Below are 21,628 nucleotides of genomic sequence, written 5' to 3' on the forward strand. Positions count from 1 at the left end.
GATAATGAGTTAAATTTCTAATATTTTAAGGCATATAATAAATAACCCCCAAATTAATTAGCACTATTGAAGAGAAAAGGGAAAAAAAAGAAATGGACAGGTAGAAAATGAAATTAAAGAAATAAATTGATGTAAAAAAATCAAAGTAAGGATAAGTAGTTGTTGAGAACAAGAGCTGTCACAGGAGACAGCGCGCTCGACTATTTCAATGCTGGGTAGTGAAGTGGAGGTATGGTGGATGATTCAGTTTTTTGAGTTTTTATGTACAAAAATAAGTTCTTAGGCTGTTTACTGATTTTTGGATTGCCTTGGTCAGGGATTGGAATGTCGAATATCATGTTTTCAATATAGTCCCAATAAGCTTTCCACTGTTCTTTTTGTATTTGCTTTTTTAGATGGCTAAGGTTACTTGTCTTATGATCATGTTTATTCCGTTTTGTTAATTGACTCTTATATCTATTCATTTTCTTTCTTAATTCATTAGTAATCCAGGGTAATTTGTTACGATATTTACTCATTTTAAATGGTATGTTTTTGGAGATTGAGTCTTGTACTAGTTGTAGTTTGTTTTAAAAATATTCCAGAGTTCATTTACATTGTTTATATTCTGTTTTTGTAATATTTCAGAGAATGTTGTGCTTAAATAATTTTTGATACCATCCCAGTTTGCTTTAGAATACTTAAAAATTTGCCTTGGTTTAGGTTTACATCTACGAAGGGATGTATTACAAGTGGAGAGAACTATATCATGATCAGCTTCACCGATTGGAGGAATTGTTTCCATGTCATCAATGATTGATGGATAATTAGTGAAAAGAAATTAAAGAAGATCTAAAGTTTTATCATTACGAGTTGGTCTTTTGACTAGTTGAGTAAGTGAGTGATCTTCAATGATATCGAACAATTCTTGATGTTGTTTGACATTTGGTTTACTAGAAATAGTACTGGATGACTTCCAGTCGATGTTGCCCAAGTTAAAGTCACCGCCAATTAATAAGATTGATTTAGAGTTTGTATTTATTCTACAAAGAGACTCGTTTAGGTACTGTAAGTCTGTAAGGAAGTATCATCATCTGGCTGCAGTCTATAAAAAGAGCCAATAATCCGTTTTCTACAACTGAACAGTGGAACTTCCACCCAAATAATTTCACAATTAGTTTGGAGTTCATTACTCTGAACTGATTGATAATCATTTTTGACAGCAATCAGTACACCACCATGACTCTGACCTCTTTTATTTGGCGGCCTATCTTTTCTGTATACAGTAAACATGTTTGAATCGAAAAATTCTGATGATGATACAGAAGGGTCAAGCCAGGTCTCAGATCTCCAATAATGACATATGGGCGGACAGAGTCTATAACTATAAGTGCATCCAGTTCTGGAATATGTATGAAATCATGTTTTTAGAAGGTGCAGAGGACAAAAGGACATAATCAATGTTTTTACAGTAAAAATGTTGTTGTGAAATAGTATTATCAGTCTTCCAAATATATGTCCGGTGACTGTTGATAATGAAGTGCGTTTCTTTACCCCTTTTGAGCCTCAATATATCCAATCTTTTATGTCTGATTGTTTGAGTTTTAAATTTTCAAATGACAAATGAGCTGAAGATTTAACTGGGCAAATTTCATGTTATAGTGGCCATTTTTCATAAAATGGCAAAGGAAAAAAAACCGATTTCTGTCCGGTGACTGGTCGGCACCCAGTAGCCACTTCCTATTTTTTCAGGTCCATTTTTTCAGTTGATCTTAAAAATCTACAACAGACGAACTTCTTCATTTGATAACGATAATGTTTTCTTCAGATTAACAGAAACTATTTTTTAAATTCATACTAATACATGTTCCCTTTTCAGGGGGGAAATACCGCCGTTTCGGCCTCTTTGTCACAATGTGTCACATCTGGCGAGAGGAAAATCGGGAAAATGTGAAATTGGTCAATTAAATCTTTGCCATTATTAACATAAAATTGTTACCTGATGGCCATATTAGCATTACAGATAAACTTAAGTAAGCTATACCTTTGATCTTGTGATATTTTTGGGTTTTTTTCTGCTTAGAACGTCAGCGAGAACATGTGTTTTTCTAAAAATAAATTTTCTTCCGGAAGTTGCGAAAGAAATTCTTTAGCTGGTTCCCTCGGTTCTTTTTAATAATCTGGTTCCCTGTCCAATATTGGTTCCCATTTGAAGTTCGTAGGGGACCAGAAAAGGAGTTATATTTCTAATTACTGAATATATTGCATTTTTCAACAAACGTATGAATAATATGATAAATTCACATACCTGAAGGAAAATTAATCTGTGAAACTTTATAAAACTGTGATCTGATAAACTCCTTTTCGCATTTGGAATGCTATGCGAAAAGCAGTACATTTTTCTAATTACTGAATATATAATGCATTTTTCCAAAATAATATGATAAAATCACACACCTGAAGAATAAATAAATAAATTTCGATGTTGACTGAAAAATCTGTGACACTCATAAAACCCCGATCTGATGAACTCCTTTTCGCATATGTGAATTCTATCTATCTATCTATCTATCGATCGATCCATCCATCCATCTATCTATCTATCTATCTATCTATCTATCTATCTGTCTTCCGTTAATGTCAAACCCCTCACAGGAATGTAGACATTTGGCGTGTCAAACCACAAAGAATATTAAAAGACTGAACTGTAAAAAGATAGTTAAAAGCAAGGAAAAATAGCTTGGTTAAAAGTAAAAGTTTAAAAGCAGCTATCAGGAAGTTTAAGGTGAGACATGATCAATACAGCAAATGGCTGCATTGAACTGCTCAGGGGTTGGGAGGTGGACAACAGCAGGAGGGAGATAATTCCAGTAATACACTATTCTGGCGAAGAAAGAATACTTTAAGCAATCTGTAGTTGCCGTGAATATCTTGTAACTGAGTGAATGGAAGTGACGTGTTGGGCGAGTGAAGGGAGCTAAGAAGCCTTCTTTGGGGATGGCTACAACTTCATGGTGGACTTTGTACAAAAGGGAAAGTCTACTATCAATACCTCTGAGATCAAGGCGACGAAGTTTGAGAGATTGTAACATGTGTGACACTGGAGGTTTGACGGTAGTCAGCCTTAATCCAGCGAGCTGCCCGTCTCTGGACAGCCTCTATCTGCTCTATGAGGGTTTAGGTTACAGGGTGACTACACTTCAGAGCCATATTCCAGCTGGGGTCTAACGAGCGTCTGGTTAGCCATAGACTTAATGGGTTCAGATTTGACCTTGATGTTTCTGCGCAGAAACCCTAACGTTTGATTTGCTTTCTTTGTTGACCTGTTGATGTGGGCGTCTCATGAAAGATTATTTGATATATCCACGCCGAAGTATTTGGTCGAGGTGACTGATTCGAGTAGAACTCCATGGATGTAGTACTGGATGGGAACAGGATGTTTCCTTCTTGTGACGTGGATAGTTTGACATTTGGAGGGGTTATATTCCGTATCCCACTCCAACTCCCACCCTTTAAACATTTTGAGGTCATTTTGGAGGGTAACTAGCCGATTCATTTGCAGATGACAGTGTCAGAAAGACTGCTGTATCATCTGCAAAGAGACGGACTTTGGAGTTAATATTTCGTGGGAGGTCATTGATATAAAAAGAGCAGAGGACCAAGGACGGACCCATGGGGAACACGGACGGGACTGGGATGGCATCGGAACTGGTGCCATTAAGGACAACTGATTAATTGGATATGGTTATCAAGGAAACTTTTAATCTACTTGAGGGTTTGACCTCTGACTCCATAATAGTGCATAAAACATAAAACAACAACAACAAAAAAAAAGGACATATAGGAAAGCCTTATTGAAATGAAATAGTATGAGATCAACTTGTTTCTTATCAATTCTGTGCGAAAAAAGTATGAATACTAATTTAAAATTGAATTCATAAATGAAAATTTAAAAGTTCAAATATAAAACCTTTATTTGATGAATTTGCATGATAAACAGTAAGTATTTGACATGTGTTTACAATACCACCTTTCTGGGGAAAAAATCAACGAAAAAAAAAGAACAAAAAAAAAACAAAAAAAAAACAGACAGGCTATAAATTTAGTCACGGTATTTATGGACCATCAGCTTAGAATTAAATTTCATGAGTCTGAACAATTATAATGTGGTCATCCATGGCTCTAGAGGTAAATATATACGAATTTTAACTGGCTGTCTTGTTCGAGCCTAAGTATTTGTGAATAAGTGTTAATACTGTTCAAATTGTCAACCTATTAATATATGGAATTAAAGTAAGTAGTCTGATTTGTTGGCAGAAAAATAAAGGAAATTCAGTCTTTGATAAAGGAAAAGTCTAAGGATAAAATTCATAAAATACATTTTCGTCTTTTTCTCAGAATAAAAATTCACAACTTTGTAAAGCGTTTGAAGTGATTCAATTTCTTTATTTACATTGCATTACTGAAATTACATTCCATATTCTTTCTTCCATCCATTCTTCTCTGGAACAGTACCTCTCCAGGTGCCATATTTTATTCCGATACTGTGCAATTATCATGGCAAAGCCACATTCCAGGCAATCCGTAAACACACAGCTCTTAACATGACAAAGTAAAACATATAAACAACAAGCTCAAAACGTAAAAATAAAGGAACATATTGCGGAAACATGTTGGAACTGTCAGGTGCAAAAACACCGCTGGGGTTTTTAAACCGGTTAATTCGGCACAAACCTTTACACTCTATATCCACACCATATTCCGAGGATATAGAACAGTATAACTATAGTAACTAAAAGCACGAAATGTAAAACACAAAATTGCTGGTGTAAATAATTATATAAAAAGGCCATTCAATATTACCATAATACAAATCCGTTTAAGCCTATGTCAAGGGACATAAAGGGTATTGTACATTTCTTTAAATCTTAAAGCTAGACTCAGTCAAACCTAATATAGTAATATTTTTCTTGGTTGCGTTCTGTTTCTTAAAGTTTTTATGAGTGAACCATTTACGCATGTACTCTATGTAGTTACAAAAGGCAGAGCAACAGCAGAAACAAATACAACTGGAAAACTGCAATGACTCAGATTACGAATACTGCACAATGGCCATGTTTTGATATACCTTGTCACAGAGTTACTATTTAACTTAAAAACACATATGAATTACGATAGCAATATTAAGTAGAATATTTTCGTAGTTGATAACGACAGTTTTTTGGTAACGTAATGATAATTGGCCATTGAAGTTTTCAACAGAATTACTTTCTCTTGCAATTCTGATTTATTGAAAACTATACATTACGTAAGCTCGGACGGAGAACACCACTCTTAATATGAAACGTTTACAAGACGTTAAACTTATTCCAACTTAAAATATGGAGAGATATTAACCCATTACCTGTCGTTAGCCTGCATTCCCTTACCGGATATAAATATGTTATTTGATAAAAGGAGAGGAGTTTACAAACTGCATGACAGATTCACATCGTAAAATGTTTAACAATGCTACAAGCTGAAAAAGCTTTATTGAAATTACATACAAGAAATGTAACAATCTTCCTGGTAAAATTTCTTTTAATTAATTAAAGCAGTGACTCGTTCAGTTTTATTTAGATTTTGTGTAGTGTGATATATAAAGTGAAGCAATACATGTATGTACCGACTAAAGAAACCATGTAATTGTTGACTTAATTTTTTCTATATGATTTCGCCAGAAGTTTTACTGACTACAAAGGTGTTTACCAGAGTTTGTATATATATTGTCGCAATATCTTCTCACGTGGGGTTTAACAGTAGTTAGAAATGAAGTTATGCGATTTAATAAATTAGTAGAGGTATACGCGCATGAATTAGTTAAGAAAAGACCTTAATGTGACTGTTTATGTAACTAAGGACTCCAATACATACTGGAAAGTGGATTTCGCAATCTGACCACGGTGTCGGCGCATTTACCTGAATTGACATGTATAGTCATACAGAAAACAAGGATATACGAAACAAGGATATATAAATGTATACACAATTATGCTGCTTGACAATAGAAGTAATAAATAATCAAAGTAATTTTATCTTTAATAATAGAACCTTGTGCACCATTAAACAGAAATCTGTTCGCTTAGTACCTTTATTTAGTCATGTTCTGACCTTTATGGATATTGTTTTCATTTTAAGCATGATAAATTTTATTTTATTTCCCATAAAAATGACGTTTCTACTAGCATAAACATTACCCCCAATTAAATATATCAGTATTACAACTATAACATCGTTCTCGGGGACGTTATCATACGAAATTAATCGGCAGTTGCCGTTCTTATTTTCTCTTAATGTTAAAAGATAAGGCTAGATTTCCCGAAAGCACAGAGCACCCCAAACACAACAATAGAGCCACGCACCGCAAAGTAGGCCCACAACAAAAGGATGCTGTAACGGATAAATATTGTAGACGGGTTGCTCCAAAAATCCAACAAGTACATTTTGGTTATATGCAAAATACAGAAAAAGGGGGGTTTGATAAAATTTAATGCAGCTAGCCTCCTTATTTATGACGTCATAACCTTTTCCCAGTCGCGTGTCCGCACAAAGATACATGGGAAGATAAATTCGATAACTCACTTTAATCTACAATGCAGTATAGGTCTCTTTATTTCTCAGTAATTTTCTCACACAAACCGCTGTACATTGTTAGCTTTAATTCTGGCACAGGTGGGCACCTGGGTAGAACCACCGACCTTCTGCATACCAAATGGATTACTTCCTCAAGGTCTGGGGTAAGTTATTTAAAGTCAGAGCTTTTGACCATTCATCCACCAAACACCGACTGCTACACATAGCCTTAACAACACCTAGCTGCATATCCTGGCTGCATATCAAATTTTATTAAACCCGGGCTCCTACACCACACTAAGCGTTATCAAACACTTGCTGTACACTAAGTCTTATCAAACACTGGCTGATCAAACACAATCTGTACACTAAGTCTTATCAAACACTGGCTGATCAAACATAGGCTGTACACTAAGCGTTATCAAACACTGGCTGTACACTAAGTCTTATCAAACACTTGAAGATCAAACGCAGGCTGTACACTAAGTGTTATCAAACACTGGCTGTACACTAAATCCTATCAAACACTGGATGTACATTTTTAAAAAGCGTTATGAAACACTCACTGTACCTAAGTCTTATCGAACACTGGCTGTACATTAAACCTTATCAAACACTGGCTGTATACTAAGCCTTATCAAACACATGCTGCCTTATCGAACACTGGCTGTACACTAGGCCTTATCAAACACTAGCTGTACACTATGTCATATCAAACACTAGCTGTACACTAGGTTTTATCAAACAGTGGCTGTACACTAAGCCCTTATCAAACACACCCTGATCAAAAAAGCAGTAAACTAGGCTTTATCAAACACTGGCTTTACACTTAACCATATCAAACACTGGCTGTACAATAAACCTTTTTAAACACTGGCTGAACACTAAGCATTATGAAACACTGGCTATCCAATCAAAACACATGCCGATCAAACAGTGGCTGTACATTAAGCCTTATCAAAACGTGGCTGTACATTAAACCTTATCAAACACTCACTGATCACTAAGCATTATTAAACACTGGCTATCCAATCAAACACAGGCTGATCAAACACTAGCTAAACACAAGGCCTTATCAAACACTGGCTGTACACTAAACCTTATCAAACACTGGCTTTACACTAAGCTTGCTGTACACTGGGCCTTATCAAACACATGCTGCCATATCGAACACTTGCTTACACTAGGCCTTATCAAACACTAGCTGTACACTAAGCCTTATCAAACACTGGCTATACACTAAGCCTTATCAAACACTGGCTGTACACTAAGCCTGATCAAACATTGGCAGCACTAAGCCTTACCAAAAACGGGCAGTACACTAATCCTTATTAAACACTAGCTGTACACTAAGCCTTATCAAACAGTGGCTGTACATTAAGCCTTATCAAACACAACCTCATCAAACACTGAAAGTACACTAGGCTTTATCAAACACTGGACGTGCAATAAACCTTATCAAACACTGGCTGAACACTTAGCCTTATCAAACACAACCTCATCAAACACTGACAGTACACTAGGCTTTATCAAACACTGGACGTGCAATAAACCTTATCAAACACAGGCTGAACACTTAGCCTTATCAAACATTGGATATCCAATCAAAATACAGGCCGATCAAACACTGGCCGTACAATAAACCTTATCAAACACTGGCTGACATTAAGCCTTATCAAACAGTGGCTGGACATTAAGCCTTATCAAAATTTGGCTGTATGTTAAACCTTATCAAATGCTGGCTTTACATAAAACCTTATCAAACGCCGGCTGATCAAACACTTGCCGTACAATAAAGTTTATCAAACACTGGCTGAACACTAAGCATTATCAAGCAATGGCTATCCAATCAAACACAGGCTGATCAAACACTGGCTGTACACAAGGCCTTATCAAATATTGGCTGTACACTCAACCTTTTCAAACACTGGCTGTACACTAAGCCTTATCAAACACTGGCTTTACACTAAGCTTATCAAACACTAGCTGTACACCGGGCTTTATCAAACACTGGCTTTATACTAAGCCTTATCAAACACTGATGTTACGGCCGTCTTCTGTACTTCAGATGAATTACCTCCCTTTATGGGATTATTTAGAAAAAGGTTGCTAAAAACCTTCTGTTTGGCGGTCGTCTGTGGCTATTACAGAGAGAAAATGAAACAAGTAATTAAGACAAAGATTCTCAACATTGATAGCCACTTAATAACAGTGTATTTCGAACCCATTGAAATGTCAGCCATGTTCAGGTTTCCTATATATGCGGTGTTGAAACATCCTTTATTGAGGATGTGGATGCATCGTATTGTGTAGGTTACCGGCATGGCTGGCTTAGGCGAAGATGCCGTATTCTCAGGGTTATGGAATGTGCATACATATACACTGCACTCCGTTGCGGACAAATAATCGTAAGACAGACTATACACTAAGCCTTATCAAACACTGGCAGCACTAAGCCTTATCAAACACTGGCTTCACATTAGGCCTTAAAACGTTGGTAGATCAAACATTGGCTGTACACTAAGCCTAATGAAATACTGAGTGTATTTTAAGCCTTATCAAACACTGGCTATACACTAAGCCTTATCAAACACAGGCTGCTACACTTAACCTGGTCATACTAAGCCTTGCCAAACACTGACTGATCAAACACTAGCAGTATACTAAGCTTTATCAAACACAGGCTGATCAAACACTTGCTGCACACTAAGCCTTATCAAACACTTGGTGGTCAAACACTGGCTGTATACTAAACCTTATCAAACACTGGCTGATCAAACACTTGCAGTTCACTAAGCCTAATCAAACACTAGCAGTACACTAAGCCTTATCAAACCTGGCTGTACATTTAGCCTTATCAAACTTTGGCTGATCAAAATCTACCAGTACCCTATACCTTATCAAACACTGGCTGTGCACTATGCCTAATCAAACACTGGCTGATCAAACACAGGCTTTGCACTAAGTCGTATCAAACACTGCCTGATCAAACACTAGCAGAACACTAAGTCTTATCAAACACTGGCTGTACTAGTCCTGATCAAACACAGGCTGATCAAAATCTAGCAGTACACTAAACCTTATCAAACACTGGCTGTACACTAAGCCTTATCAAACACTGGCTGATCAAAATCTAGCAGTGTCATATTAAAATCACTTCAACATAATCAAGAGCTGCCCGAGGACAGCAATGCTGGACTATTCAACAGTCTCATCAATTGAATGAATATAAAAGTAGAAAAGGGGCATATTTTTGTAAAAAAAGTAGAGTTATGGAGACTGCGCACTACATGTTCAATCATCACATTGAACAAGTGTGTGAAGTTTCAATTTATTAATTTATTCCCATAAGTTGGTAGTGAGATACCAGCTTACATACAAAAAGTGGTTCACTGAAAGTCGGTTTTGAGATTGATGTGCTAAACTGTGCATGTCATCCAAATTACAAGTCTGTATCTTAAAAAACAAGAAAGTAGGTCAATAGGTCAAATTCATTGTCACTGAAATTCAGTTTTAAGATCAGTCTGCAAAACTGTACATGTCGTCCAAATTTCAAGGCTGTATCTTAAACAAGAGGGCCATGAAGGCCCTGTATCGCTCATCTGACCTATTGACCTAAAGATCATTAAGATAGTTTCATTAAGATATGGTCATAAATGTGGCCTCTAAAGTGTTAACTAACTTTTCCTTTGATTTGACCTGGTGACCTAGTTTATGATCCCATATGACTCAGATTCGAACTTGAACTAAAGATCATCAAGATTAACATTCTGACTAAGTGTCATGAAGATACAGTCATAAATGTGGCCTCTAGAGTGTTAACAAGCTTTTCCTTTGATTTTACTCGGTGACCTAGTTTTTAACCCCACATGACCCAGATTCGAACTTGACCTAAAGATTATCAAGATTAATATTCTGACTAAGTTTCATGACGATACAGTCATAAATGTGGCCTCTAGAGTGTTAAAAGCTTTTCCTTTGATTTGACCCAGTGACCTAGTTTTTAACCCAACCCCACCCAGATTTGAACATGACCTATAGATCATCAAGATTAACATTCTGACTAAGTTTCATGAAGATACAGTCATAAATTTGGCCTCTTAGAGTGTTAAAAAGCCTTTCCTTTGATTTGATCCAGTGACCTAGTTTTTGAACCAACCTGACCCAGACTCAAACATGACCTATAAATCATCAAGATTAACATTCTGACCATGTTTCATTAGGATATGGTCATAAATGTGGCCTCTAGAGTGTTAACTAGCTTTCCTTTGATTTGACCTAGTGACCTAGTTTTTGACCCTACATGACTCAGATTCTAACTGGACTTTGAGATCATCATGAGTAACATTCTGACCAAGTTTCATGAAGATATAGTCATAAATGTGGCCTCTACAGTGTTAACAAGCTTTTCTTTGATTTGACCTGGTGACCTAGTTTTTGACCCCAGATGACCCAATATCGATTTCATTCAAGATTTTATTGAGGGTAACATTCTGACCAAGCTTCATTAAGATTGGGCCAAAATTGTGACCTCTAGAGTGTTAACAAGCTTTTCCTTTGATTTGACCTGGTGACCTAGTTTTTAACCCCAGATGACCGAATATTGTACTCGTCCAAGATTTTATTGAAAGTAACATTCTGACAAAGTTTCATTAAGATTGAATCAAAATTGTGACCTCTAGAGTGTTAACAAGCTTTTTCTTTGATTTGACCCGGTGACCTTGTTTTTGATCCCAGATGACCCAATATCAAACTAATCCAAGATTTTATTAAAGGTAACATTCTGACCAAGTTTCATAAAGATTGAGCCAAAATTGTGACCTCTAGAGTGTTAACAAGCTTTTCCTTTGATTTGACCTGGTGACCTAGGTTTTGACCCAAATGACCCAATATCAAACTCGTCCAAGAGTTTTAGGAGGGCAACATTCTGACCAAGTTTCATTAAGATTGGGCGAAAATTGTGACCTCTAGAGTGTTAACAGTCAAGTTGTTGACGACGGACGATGGACGGACGACGGACACAGGGCGATCACAAAAGCTCACCTTGAACACTTTGTGCTCAGGTGAGCTAAAAACAAGAAAGTAGGTCAGTAGGTCACATTCATGGTCATTTAAAGTCAATTTTAAGATCGGTTTGCTAAACTGTACATGTCATCCAAATTTCAAGGCTGTATCTTAAAAAACAAGGAAGTAGGTCAGTAGGTCACATTCATGGCACTGAAAGTCAGTCTTAAGATCGGTGTGCAAAACTGTACATGTCATCCAAATTTCAAGGCTGTGTCTTAAAAAACAGAAAGTAGTAGTCAGTGGGTTTCATTATACCACATGACCCAGATTCGAACTTGACCTAAAGATCATCAAGGGTTAACATTCTGACCAAGTTTCATGAAGATACAGTCATAAATGTGGCTTCTAGAGTGTTAACAAGCTTTTCCTTTGATTTGACCTGGTGACCTAGTTTTTGACCCCACCTGACCCAGATTTAAACTTGACCTAAAGATCATTAAGATTAACATTCTGACCGAAAGATAATAGGTAAGGTTAACATTCTGACCAAGTTTCATTTAGATAAGGTCATAAATGTGGCCTCTAGAGTGTTAACTAGCTATTCCTTTGATTTGACCTGGTGACCTAGTTTTTGATCCCAGATGACCAAGATTCAAACTTGATCCAAAGATCATCAAGGTTAACATTCTGACCAATTTTTATATAGATATTATCAAAAACGTGGCCTCCAGAGTGTTAACAAGCTTTTCCTTTGATTTGACCTTGTGACCTAGTTTTTGAACCCAGATGACCCAGTATCAAACTCGTCCAAGATTTTATTGAGAGTAACATTCTGACCAAGTTTTATTAAGATGCGGCCAAAATTGTGACCTCTGGAGTGTTAACAGTCAAATTGTTGACGATGGATGACGACAACGGACAAAGGACACAGGGCAATCACAAAAGCTCACCTTGAGCACTTTGTGCTCAGGTGAGCTAAAAAAAAAAGGCAAAACAGAGTTCTTGAACCTGTGCAGTGTAAGTCAATTTATTACAGTGAGTAAGTGTGTGAAGTTTCAATCCATTCCCACTAGTGGTTACTGAGTACAAAATCTTAACCAAATCGTGACATAGACACCGATGTGGACGCAGACCAACAGGCGAGTCCAAAAGCTCTACCTATTCTTCAGATAGTCAAGATTAAAAGAGAACAAGACCTATCTGGAAGACAGCCAATGCTCGACTTTTCAAATTGTTGTCCCAGAAGCAGGAATATTACCCTAAATGTTAAAATATCTAGAGTTTCAATCTAGTATCTGTAACTTGCATGCAAAACTTTAATCAGGATTTTCTAAGTCCAAAAGGGGGCATCATTTGGCCAAAATAATGTCAGAGTTATGGAACTTGACCCAGTGAGGTTGGTAATTGACCTAGAAAAAGAAAAAATAAGTGTGAAAGCTATGTGCCTTGAAATGATAGCTATATGCAAAACTTTAACCAAGGTGTGATGCCTACACCAGGCTGAGTACAATAGCCCTACACCAGGCTGAGTACAATAGCCCTACACCAGGCTGAGTACAATAGCTCGGACTACTCTTCGAATAGTAGAGCTAAAAGAAGAGCATCATTCTGTTGACAGCGCGCTCGACTATTCGAATAGTTGATGTAAGTATGGGGTTAAAATATTGCCAGAGATTTTCAGACAAAAGAAGAAAAACAAGAGGACCATGATGGTCCTGAATCGCTCACCTATCCCCACATGACCCAGTGTTGAACTGAGTATGACGTCGTTATTTCTATTATTTGACATAGTGACCTAGTTTTTGAGCACATGTGACCTAGATATCATCAAGTAAAAAATCTGACCAATTTCATGAAGATCCATTGAAAAAATATGACCTCTAGAGAGGTCACAAGGTTTACTATTATTTGACCTAATGACCTAGTTTTGAAGGCACGTGACCCAACTTCTGAATCTGACCTAGATACATCAAGGTAACATTCTCACATTTTCATTTAAGAATCTCGTGAAAAATATGGCCTCTGGAGAGTCACAAAGTTTTTCTATTTTTCAACCTACTGACCTAGTTTGTGACCGCACGTGACCCAGTTTTCATACTTGGCCTAGATATCATCAAGAGAACATTCTGACATTTTCATGAAGATCATTGAGAAACTTGCCACTAGAACGTCACAAGGTTTTTCTTTTTTTCGAACCTACTGACCTAGTTTTTGACCGCACGTAAACCCAAATTTCAAACCTACCTGAATATTCAAGGTGAACCTTCACCAATTTTCTGAAGATCCATTGAGAAATATGGCCTCTACAGAGTCACAAGTTTTTCTATTTTAGACCTAAATGACCTAGTTTTTGAGGCAGTGACCCAGTTTCGAAATGACCTAGATTTTATCAAAGGGAACATTCTGACCAATTTCATGAAGATCCATTAGAAATATGGCTCTAGGATGGTCACAAGTTTTTCTCATTTTTTAGACCTACTGACCTAAGTTTTTGACGGCACGTGGCCAGTTTCGAACTTGACTAGATACATCAAGGTGAACATTCTGACCAATTTTCATGAAGATCTCATGAAAAATATGGCCTCTAGAGAGGTCACAAGGTTTTTCTATTTTTAGATCTACTGACCTAGTTTTTGATGGCGTGTGACCCAGTTTCGAACTTGACCTAGATATCATCAAGGTGAACATTCTGACTAATTTTCATGAAGATCCATTGAGAAATATGCCTCTAGAGAGGTCACATGAGTTTTTATTTTTAGACTACTGACCTAGTTTTTGACGGCACGTGACCCAGTTTTCGAACTTGACCTAGATATCATCAAGGTGAACATTCTGACCAATTTTCATGAAGATCTCATGAAAAATATGGCCTCTAGAGAGGTCACAAGGTTTTTCTATTTTTAGACCTACTGACCTAGTTTTTGACGGCACGTGACCCAGTTTCGAACTTGACCTAGATATCATCAAGATGAACATTCTGACCCATTTTCATAAAGATCCCATGAAAAATGTGACCTCTAGAGTGGTCACAAGCAAAAGTTTACGCACGAACGCACGCACGGACGGACGACGGACGCCACGCGATCACAAAAGCTCACCTTGTCACTTTGTGACAGGTGAGCTAATAAATAAGACAAACAATGTACCTGTATTTGTGGATTTGGTCTTGCACAATATGGCAATGTGTGACCATAATGGTAAGCAAGTGTTCAAAGTTTCAAAGCCATAAATCAAACAGTTTAGACAAAATATGGAATTGTATACGTAACGTAACTAATTTCTATGTCAAAAAAAGGGCCATAACTCAGCTAAATTCCATGTCCTAGTTATGTAGTCTTGCCTACATATGTAGAATATGATGGTAAACAAGTGGTCAAAGTTTCAAAGCCATGTGACAAACAGTTAGGCAAAATATGGACTGACATAAAAAATTCAACTGATTTCCAAGTCCAACAAGAGCTGTCCATAAGACAGCATGCTCAACTTTTTTCAGTGCTTGACACTGAATTATAGCTTTGCCAGTAAAAACTTTAACCAAAAAATTCTAAGTTAAAAAGGGACATAACTAAACTCAAATCAGAGTTATGGGGATTGTTTCTCCTGGTGTAGACTCTGACAGTAAATAACTATATTAAGTTTCAAGTCAAAAGCTTTGATAGTAACAGAGATATTTGACTTTATCAAACACTTTAACCAAAACATTCTAAGTTAAAAAGGAGCATAACTCTGTCAAAATTCAATCAGAGTTATGGGGATTGTTTCTTCTGGTGTAGACTTTGATATTAAATAACCATTTTAAGTTTCAAGTCAAAAGCTTTGATAGTAACAGAGATATTTGACTTTATCAAAAACTTGAACCAACAGTGACGGCGAGTGCAATAGCTCTACTTTTTCTTCAAAATAGTTGACAGAGTTATGTACTCAGATGGAAATCATGATTATAAACAAGTCTTCAAAGTTTCAAAGCCACATGTCAAATAGTTTTGACAAAACGTGGACTTTGTATCAATTTCCAAGTCCAAAAAGGGCCATAATTCAGCCAAAATAGTTGACAGAGTTATGTACTCTTGCCTACAGATAGAGACTGTATAATAAACAAGTGTTTAAAGTTTCAATGCCATATGTCCTACTGCTTACACAAAATATGAACTGGTACGAAAAACAAAGATTTGTAAGTTAAAAGGGGCCATAATTCAGCCAAAATCCTTGATGATGCTATGTACTCTGCCTAAAACTGGACATAGCGATGGTACACAAGTTTCAAAGCTTTATCTCACAAGGTTTTGTCAAAATGTGGACTGGAAAGAAAAACTTTAAACCAAGGTGTGATACTGACGCCGTGGCGAGTAGGATAACTCTACTTACAATACAACCTCTCCAGAGAGGCCTTCTCTTAAGCAAAAACCTCTCTATAACATCATCAAAATTTTTCTAAGCTGAAATATACTATCAAATTTACTTCTCCAGAACAACAACCTCTACGTAACAGTCAATAATTGTATCTCCCAAAGGTTGTTACTCTACAGAAGTTGCACTGTAGTTTCTGAGGCATAGGTCATTGTCACTGTCAAGCTTTGTGTTCAGATGGACATAAGGGGACATCTGTGGCCGAGTGGTTATGGTCACTGACTTCATATCACTGGCACTCACCTGTGTGGGTTTGACACATTGACTAGGTTGTAGACTTGTTGTGAAGAAGCTATCCAGCTGGCTTATGGAAGATCAGTGGCTCTATCCAGGTGTTTGCCCATGCCTGAAACAATGCCAGGTGTCAGACCAGTGTTAAGGCCCTTGATTTAGTCAAATATATACAAGTGGGTCATGATGACCCTGTATTGCTCACATGAGTAATATGAGCTGTTTCAAATGTCAAACTGATCCTAAAATATTAAGAAAGTAGGTCAGTAGGTGACATTCATGGTCACTGAAAGTCAGTTTTAAGATAGGTTTGCAAGACTGTATGTGTCATCCAAATTTGAAGGCTGTATCTTAAACAAAAGGGTCATGATGACCCTATATCACTCCCCAGTTTAACTTGGCCTTGAAACCATCAAGATTTACATTCTGACCAAGTTTCATGAAGATAGGGTCATAATTGTGGCCTCTACGTGTTAACAAGCTTTTCCTTTGGATTTGAGTCGTGACCTAGTTGTTGACCCCACATGACCCAGTTTTGAACTTGGCCTATGAATCTTCAAGATAAACATTCTGACAAAGTTTCACGAAGAAAGGGCCATAAATATGGCCTCTAGAGTGTTAACAAGCTTTTCCTTTGGTTTGACTGGCTGACCTAGTTGTTGACCCTAAATGACCAGTTTTAAATCTGGAATAGGTATCATCAAGATGAACATTCTGACCAGGTTTCATGAAGATATGGTTATAAATGTGGCCTCTATGGTGATAACAAGCTTTTCCTTTGATCTGACCTGGTGACCTAGTTTTTGAGCCCACATGACCCAGTTTCGAACTTGGCCTAGAGATCATCAAGATAAACATTATGTGCAAGTTTGCATCAAATCAAAGCATAAATGAAACCTCTATGTGGCTGAAAAAATTTGCCTCTTTCAGGGGCAGTAACTCTAGAATCCATGATGGTATCTAGCCAGTTTTTTTAAAGGAACCGAGATCTTATTGTGCCTTAAGTTGTGTAATTGAATGTAAAATATCACTTCATCATGTTCACATGGTAAAAATTAACAAAGTTTGGCTCTTTCAGGGGTCAATCAGGGGCCGTAACTCATGAACCTATAATTGGATCTGATGGATTTCTTACAGAATCAAAGATCTTTGTTGTTAAAGATATTTTGCAAGTTTGAAATCAAACCATAACAAACCTCTATATGGCTGCAAAAGCCAAAATAGCAAATTTTGGCCCTTTCAGGGGCCATAACTCTGGAATCCATGATGGGATCTGGCCAGTTTTTGAAAGAAACCGAGATATTATGCCAATACATGTTGGGTGCAACTTTGATTGAAATCAGTTGCAAAACGTGGTCTCAATCATGTTCACAAAACAATTATGATCACAAAAGCTCACCATGTCACTATGTGACAGGTGAGCTAAAAAACAAGAAAGTAGGTCAGTAAGTCAAGGTCACAGTTAAATGACCCCTAATTACTTGGGGTCATCAGGCAATTATAATTAAACAGTCTAGGAAATATGATCAGATAATTTTTGAAGTATTTTTTCCTATAGAAACTCATAAAAAAGTGACCCCCGGGGCAGGACCTCTTTTTACCCCAAGGGCATGATTTGAACAATCTTGGTAGATGACAACTAGGCAATGCAACATAACAAATATCAAAAGCCTAGGCCTTGCAGTTTCAGACAAGATTTTTCCTATATAAATCTATGTAAAACTTGGGACCCCCAGTTCTTTTCACCCCAGAGTAATAATTTAAACAATCTTGGTAGAGGACCACAAGGCAATGCTACAAACCAAATATCAAAGGCCTAGGTCTTGTGGTTTCAAACAAAGAAGATTTTTAAAGTTTTTTCCTATACAAGTCTATGTAAAACTTGGGAACCCCAGGGCACCAAGGTCATAATTTGAACAATCTTCATAGAAGACCATTAGATGATGTCAGATGCCAAATATAGAGGCTCTACGCCTTGTGGTTTTGAACAAGAAGATTTTATGGCAACCAGATCTCTGTGTGGAATTCAATTCTTTGAACAATTTTGGAAGGAGGCCATCCAAGGATCATTCCTGTGAAGTTTGATGTAAATCTGCCCAGTGGCTTGAAGACTTTTTTTTAGAAATTGTTGACAGACGACGCACATGGAGTGGTCACAAAAGCTCACCATCCTTTGGCTCAGGTGAGCTTAAAAAGGCATACTAGTTAGTCAGTATTGCATGTATCTCAAAAAGTATTTGACCTAGTCATAAAACATGAGGATTGTTATATAATATGTGACATTGTGCATTTGCACCTGATGTTCTGTATGTGATTTCACTTAAACCAAAACTTAGTGAAAAATACACAAAGTGCTTAAAAGTTTGTATTGCATGTATCTTGAAAATGTTTGACCCAGAGTCATGAAACCATGCACGGATATTATTCAGTATGTGTATTTGTGCACCAGTGTTTTGTTTTGGACTTCACTCTGTAAGACCAGAATTACGGTCCTTTATTTTTTGAAAAATAGGCATTAAGGGCATAAGTTTGTGTCCCATAAAATCTCATAAATTATTTGACCTAGTCTAGTCATAAAACATTAGATTGTAACATAGAAAAGTTTGTGAAATTGTGCATCTGGTGTGGTTTGGGATTTTATTCTGCTAGGTCAGTGTTATGGTCCTTGACTAAGTGAAATATAAATACGAAGTTCTTAAATGTTTGTGTTGCATATATCTTTAACAAGAGGGTCATGATGGCCCTATATCCCTCACCCGAGTTTACTTGCTTGCTTAACCATGTGCCCCCAGATCCCCCATTGAACATATCTTCATAGTCTACTGGGGACCCCCAGTATTACAAACTGCTCTGGAATCAACTACAGTTATATAACTGCTGATAAGGCTGCAATCCTTCCCCACAAAAAAAAGCTTGATATTGCGTGATATGTAGACAGTGTTTAAAAGTTTCAGATATCATACTTGGAAATGATGCAAGTAAGGATTTAAACTGGTTTGTGGCTAGCCCACCTCACACATGCAATATAAAGCCTAGCCCACCTCACACATGCAATATAAAGCCTAGCCCACCTCACACATGCAATATAAAGCCTAGCCCACCTCACACATGCAATATAAAGCAAATATTAAGATAAAACATAACAAAGATATATTCACTAACATTTTATTATCTGCTAGTATCACAGCAGAGCCAGTAATTTTGTATCTTAAAAGTAAACCTGTACATGATTTTATTCTTTTCCAAATATCCAGACATCCGAACAGTATGAAGAAAACACATTTTTGGGACCATATTCATTACAGTTTTCAGTCAGAAATTTAGACTTAAAACACTCAAGAATGCCAATTTTCTTTCCCTACACTTGTTTATGACTGAAAATTTGGATAAAACTGAACTTGCACTGTCAATATTTCTGATAGTTCTACAATGAATCCTAGTAGATACTTGAGGAAAACCAGGTAGATCTATGATGTTCAAGTTAAGAGTCTAAATTTCTGACGTGAGACAATGATGAATGTGGGTCCTGGCAGATTTTTTATACAGCAGTAAAAGGTTTCAATGTGACAAGAACCTTGGCAAATCTCTACCCTTGTCTACTTGTCCTGGGGTAAATACTTTGGTGGGGGCAAGTTATATTTTATCCTCAAATTTCATCTTATTCATCTATTAATTGTAAACATTGCAGTAGTAATTGTTTTGGTCAAATAGCTGGAAATTGGTTTTCACAAATATTATTTTATTGCCTTAACAAATATAGTGAAGTATTCTACCACTTAAAAAACACACCAAAAAACCGAGTTTTTCACACTGTACTCTCGCTATCCCTGATTAACAATATTCAAGCTTTTCAACTGTCAAATAAAAGTGTTGCTAAACAGAGGACAGAATTATGTAGTTAAAAAGTGATTGGTCTTATTCTTCATAAACATTGAAATGTTCTTTGTATGGTTACATATACGGAAAAATGTAAAACACAAAAATTATTATAATTTAAAAACTCTGTTTCACGTATATTTATTTTATTAAACTATGTTTTCTGCTTCAATGCAATGTAAAATGAGCATAAAAAAGAACATGAAAATGGACAACAGAGCAAAAGCAAACCGGTTTTATCAAATAAGCCTGACAGTACATGTATATATTCCATTCTAAATTTAGCAACACTCAGCATTTGGATCTCCTTTGATGCCTGCACAATTGTTAAGCTGAATGACAGTTGATGGTAAAAGAAGTGCATGAGTTGACCAACTTGTGTTACACATGGTTGATACTGATTAAATATGCAGTCAGACCAGTGTTTTCTTGGTCCCAGTTTTGACCATGACAAGATGCAAAACAGGAACCAGTCTTGTATAATCGGATTTCATTGACTGACTGTTACACACAAGAGCATTGGCTGTTACACACGGGAGGATCTCTGAAACTCGCATACGCAACCAGTCCACAGCTACTGGTGACAGACAACTGAAGGAGGTCCACAACATAAATGAAAGTAAAAAAAATCTATTTATACATATGCTGAAACTTTGGATGGCATGAAGAACATGAGCTATACATGCTTACAGTATAATATATTATATGGATGGGTAAAACTGACAGCTGATGTTTGAAATTTTCTACCTAGTCTCCTAAAAATAAAATAAATATAATATTTTTATGAATTAAACAAACCAGAAATGAATAAATTTGACAAAGTATGTTTGATTCTTTTTAATGTTATATAGCAAACCTGGCGAGAGAGTGTAAGATTATCATGACTTCTGATATGCAATACACAGCATCACCTTTTTGTTTCATCTACTTTTCAGGGCAATATATGTACGGACTTCAGTTATAAAACACATAAAACACAAACAGAAAGAAAAATGGAATAAGATATGGCTGACATGATAGAAAAATCAATTAAATGTACACAATGCAACATTTGAAATGCACAAGTTACTATTTTATTTATTGATATTGAAGCAAAAATTTGATAAAAAAAAAACTTCTATAGACATGTTCAACACAGAAATCCTCAAAAACTTTTTATTAAATTTTGCATCTAGACTCCTGCATAATTATTGTCAGACCTGCATTAAAAATTGCGTACAAAATGAAGACATTTCAATGAACAAGATACGAAAACTGAAAAAATATTTTTCATACAGTACATAACATTATCACTAAAGTGTTCCACAATAAATTTGTCCTTGTGAACACTTCACACCATCCAGTATTCGAAACAGGATTTGCCAGTACCATGTAAAACATAGTAAAGCAATCATGAACACTGCTGTCATTGCCTTTACAGCTTGATCGTTCACTCCATGTATATTTTAATGTTACAGCATTCACTCTCATTCTAAATCTGGCAAATCTGAAACAAAGAAAAAGAAAGTTGCAAATC

General features: G+C 36.5%; 2 protein-coding genes across 5 annotated transcripts in view; both read right to left on the reverse strand.

The window, feature by feature from the left end:
* The window catches only part of LOC123530730 (ATP-binding cassette sub-family F member 2-like), a 46,180-nt gene extending 44,040 nt beyond the window's left edge, over positions 1–2,140 (reverse strand). For both annotated transcript variants that reach the window (XM_045311492.2, XM_053518509.1), the window contains exon 1: positions 2,024–2,140. The gene's annotated coding sequence lies outside the window, so the exon portion shown is untranslated. The remainder of the gene's footprint in view (positions 1–2,023) is intronic.
* A 17,247-nt stretch (positions 2,141–19,387) lies between these two features.
* Positions 19,388–21,628, reverse strand: part of LOC123531435 (prostaglandin E synthase 3-like) — a 43,227-nt gene continuing 40,986 nt past the window's right edge. For all 3 annotated transcript variants that reach the window (XM_045312392.2, XM_045312393.2, XM_053518510.1), the window contains exon 8: positions 19,388–21,598. In XM_045312392.2, coding sequence (XP_045168327.1) covers positions 21,579–21,598 — 20 coding nt within the window. In that variant the 3' untranslated portion in view covers positions 19,388–21,578. The remainder of the gene's footprint in view (positions 21,599–21,628) is intronic.

Source organism: Mercenaria mercenaria, chromosome 11, assembly GCF_021730395.1.
Source record: "Mercenaria mercenaria strain notata chromosome 11, MADL_Memer_1, whole genome shotgun sequence".
Lineage (NCBI taxonomy): Eukaryota > Metazoa > Mollusca > Bivalvia > Venerida > Veneridae > Mercenaria > Mercenaria mercenaria.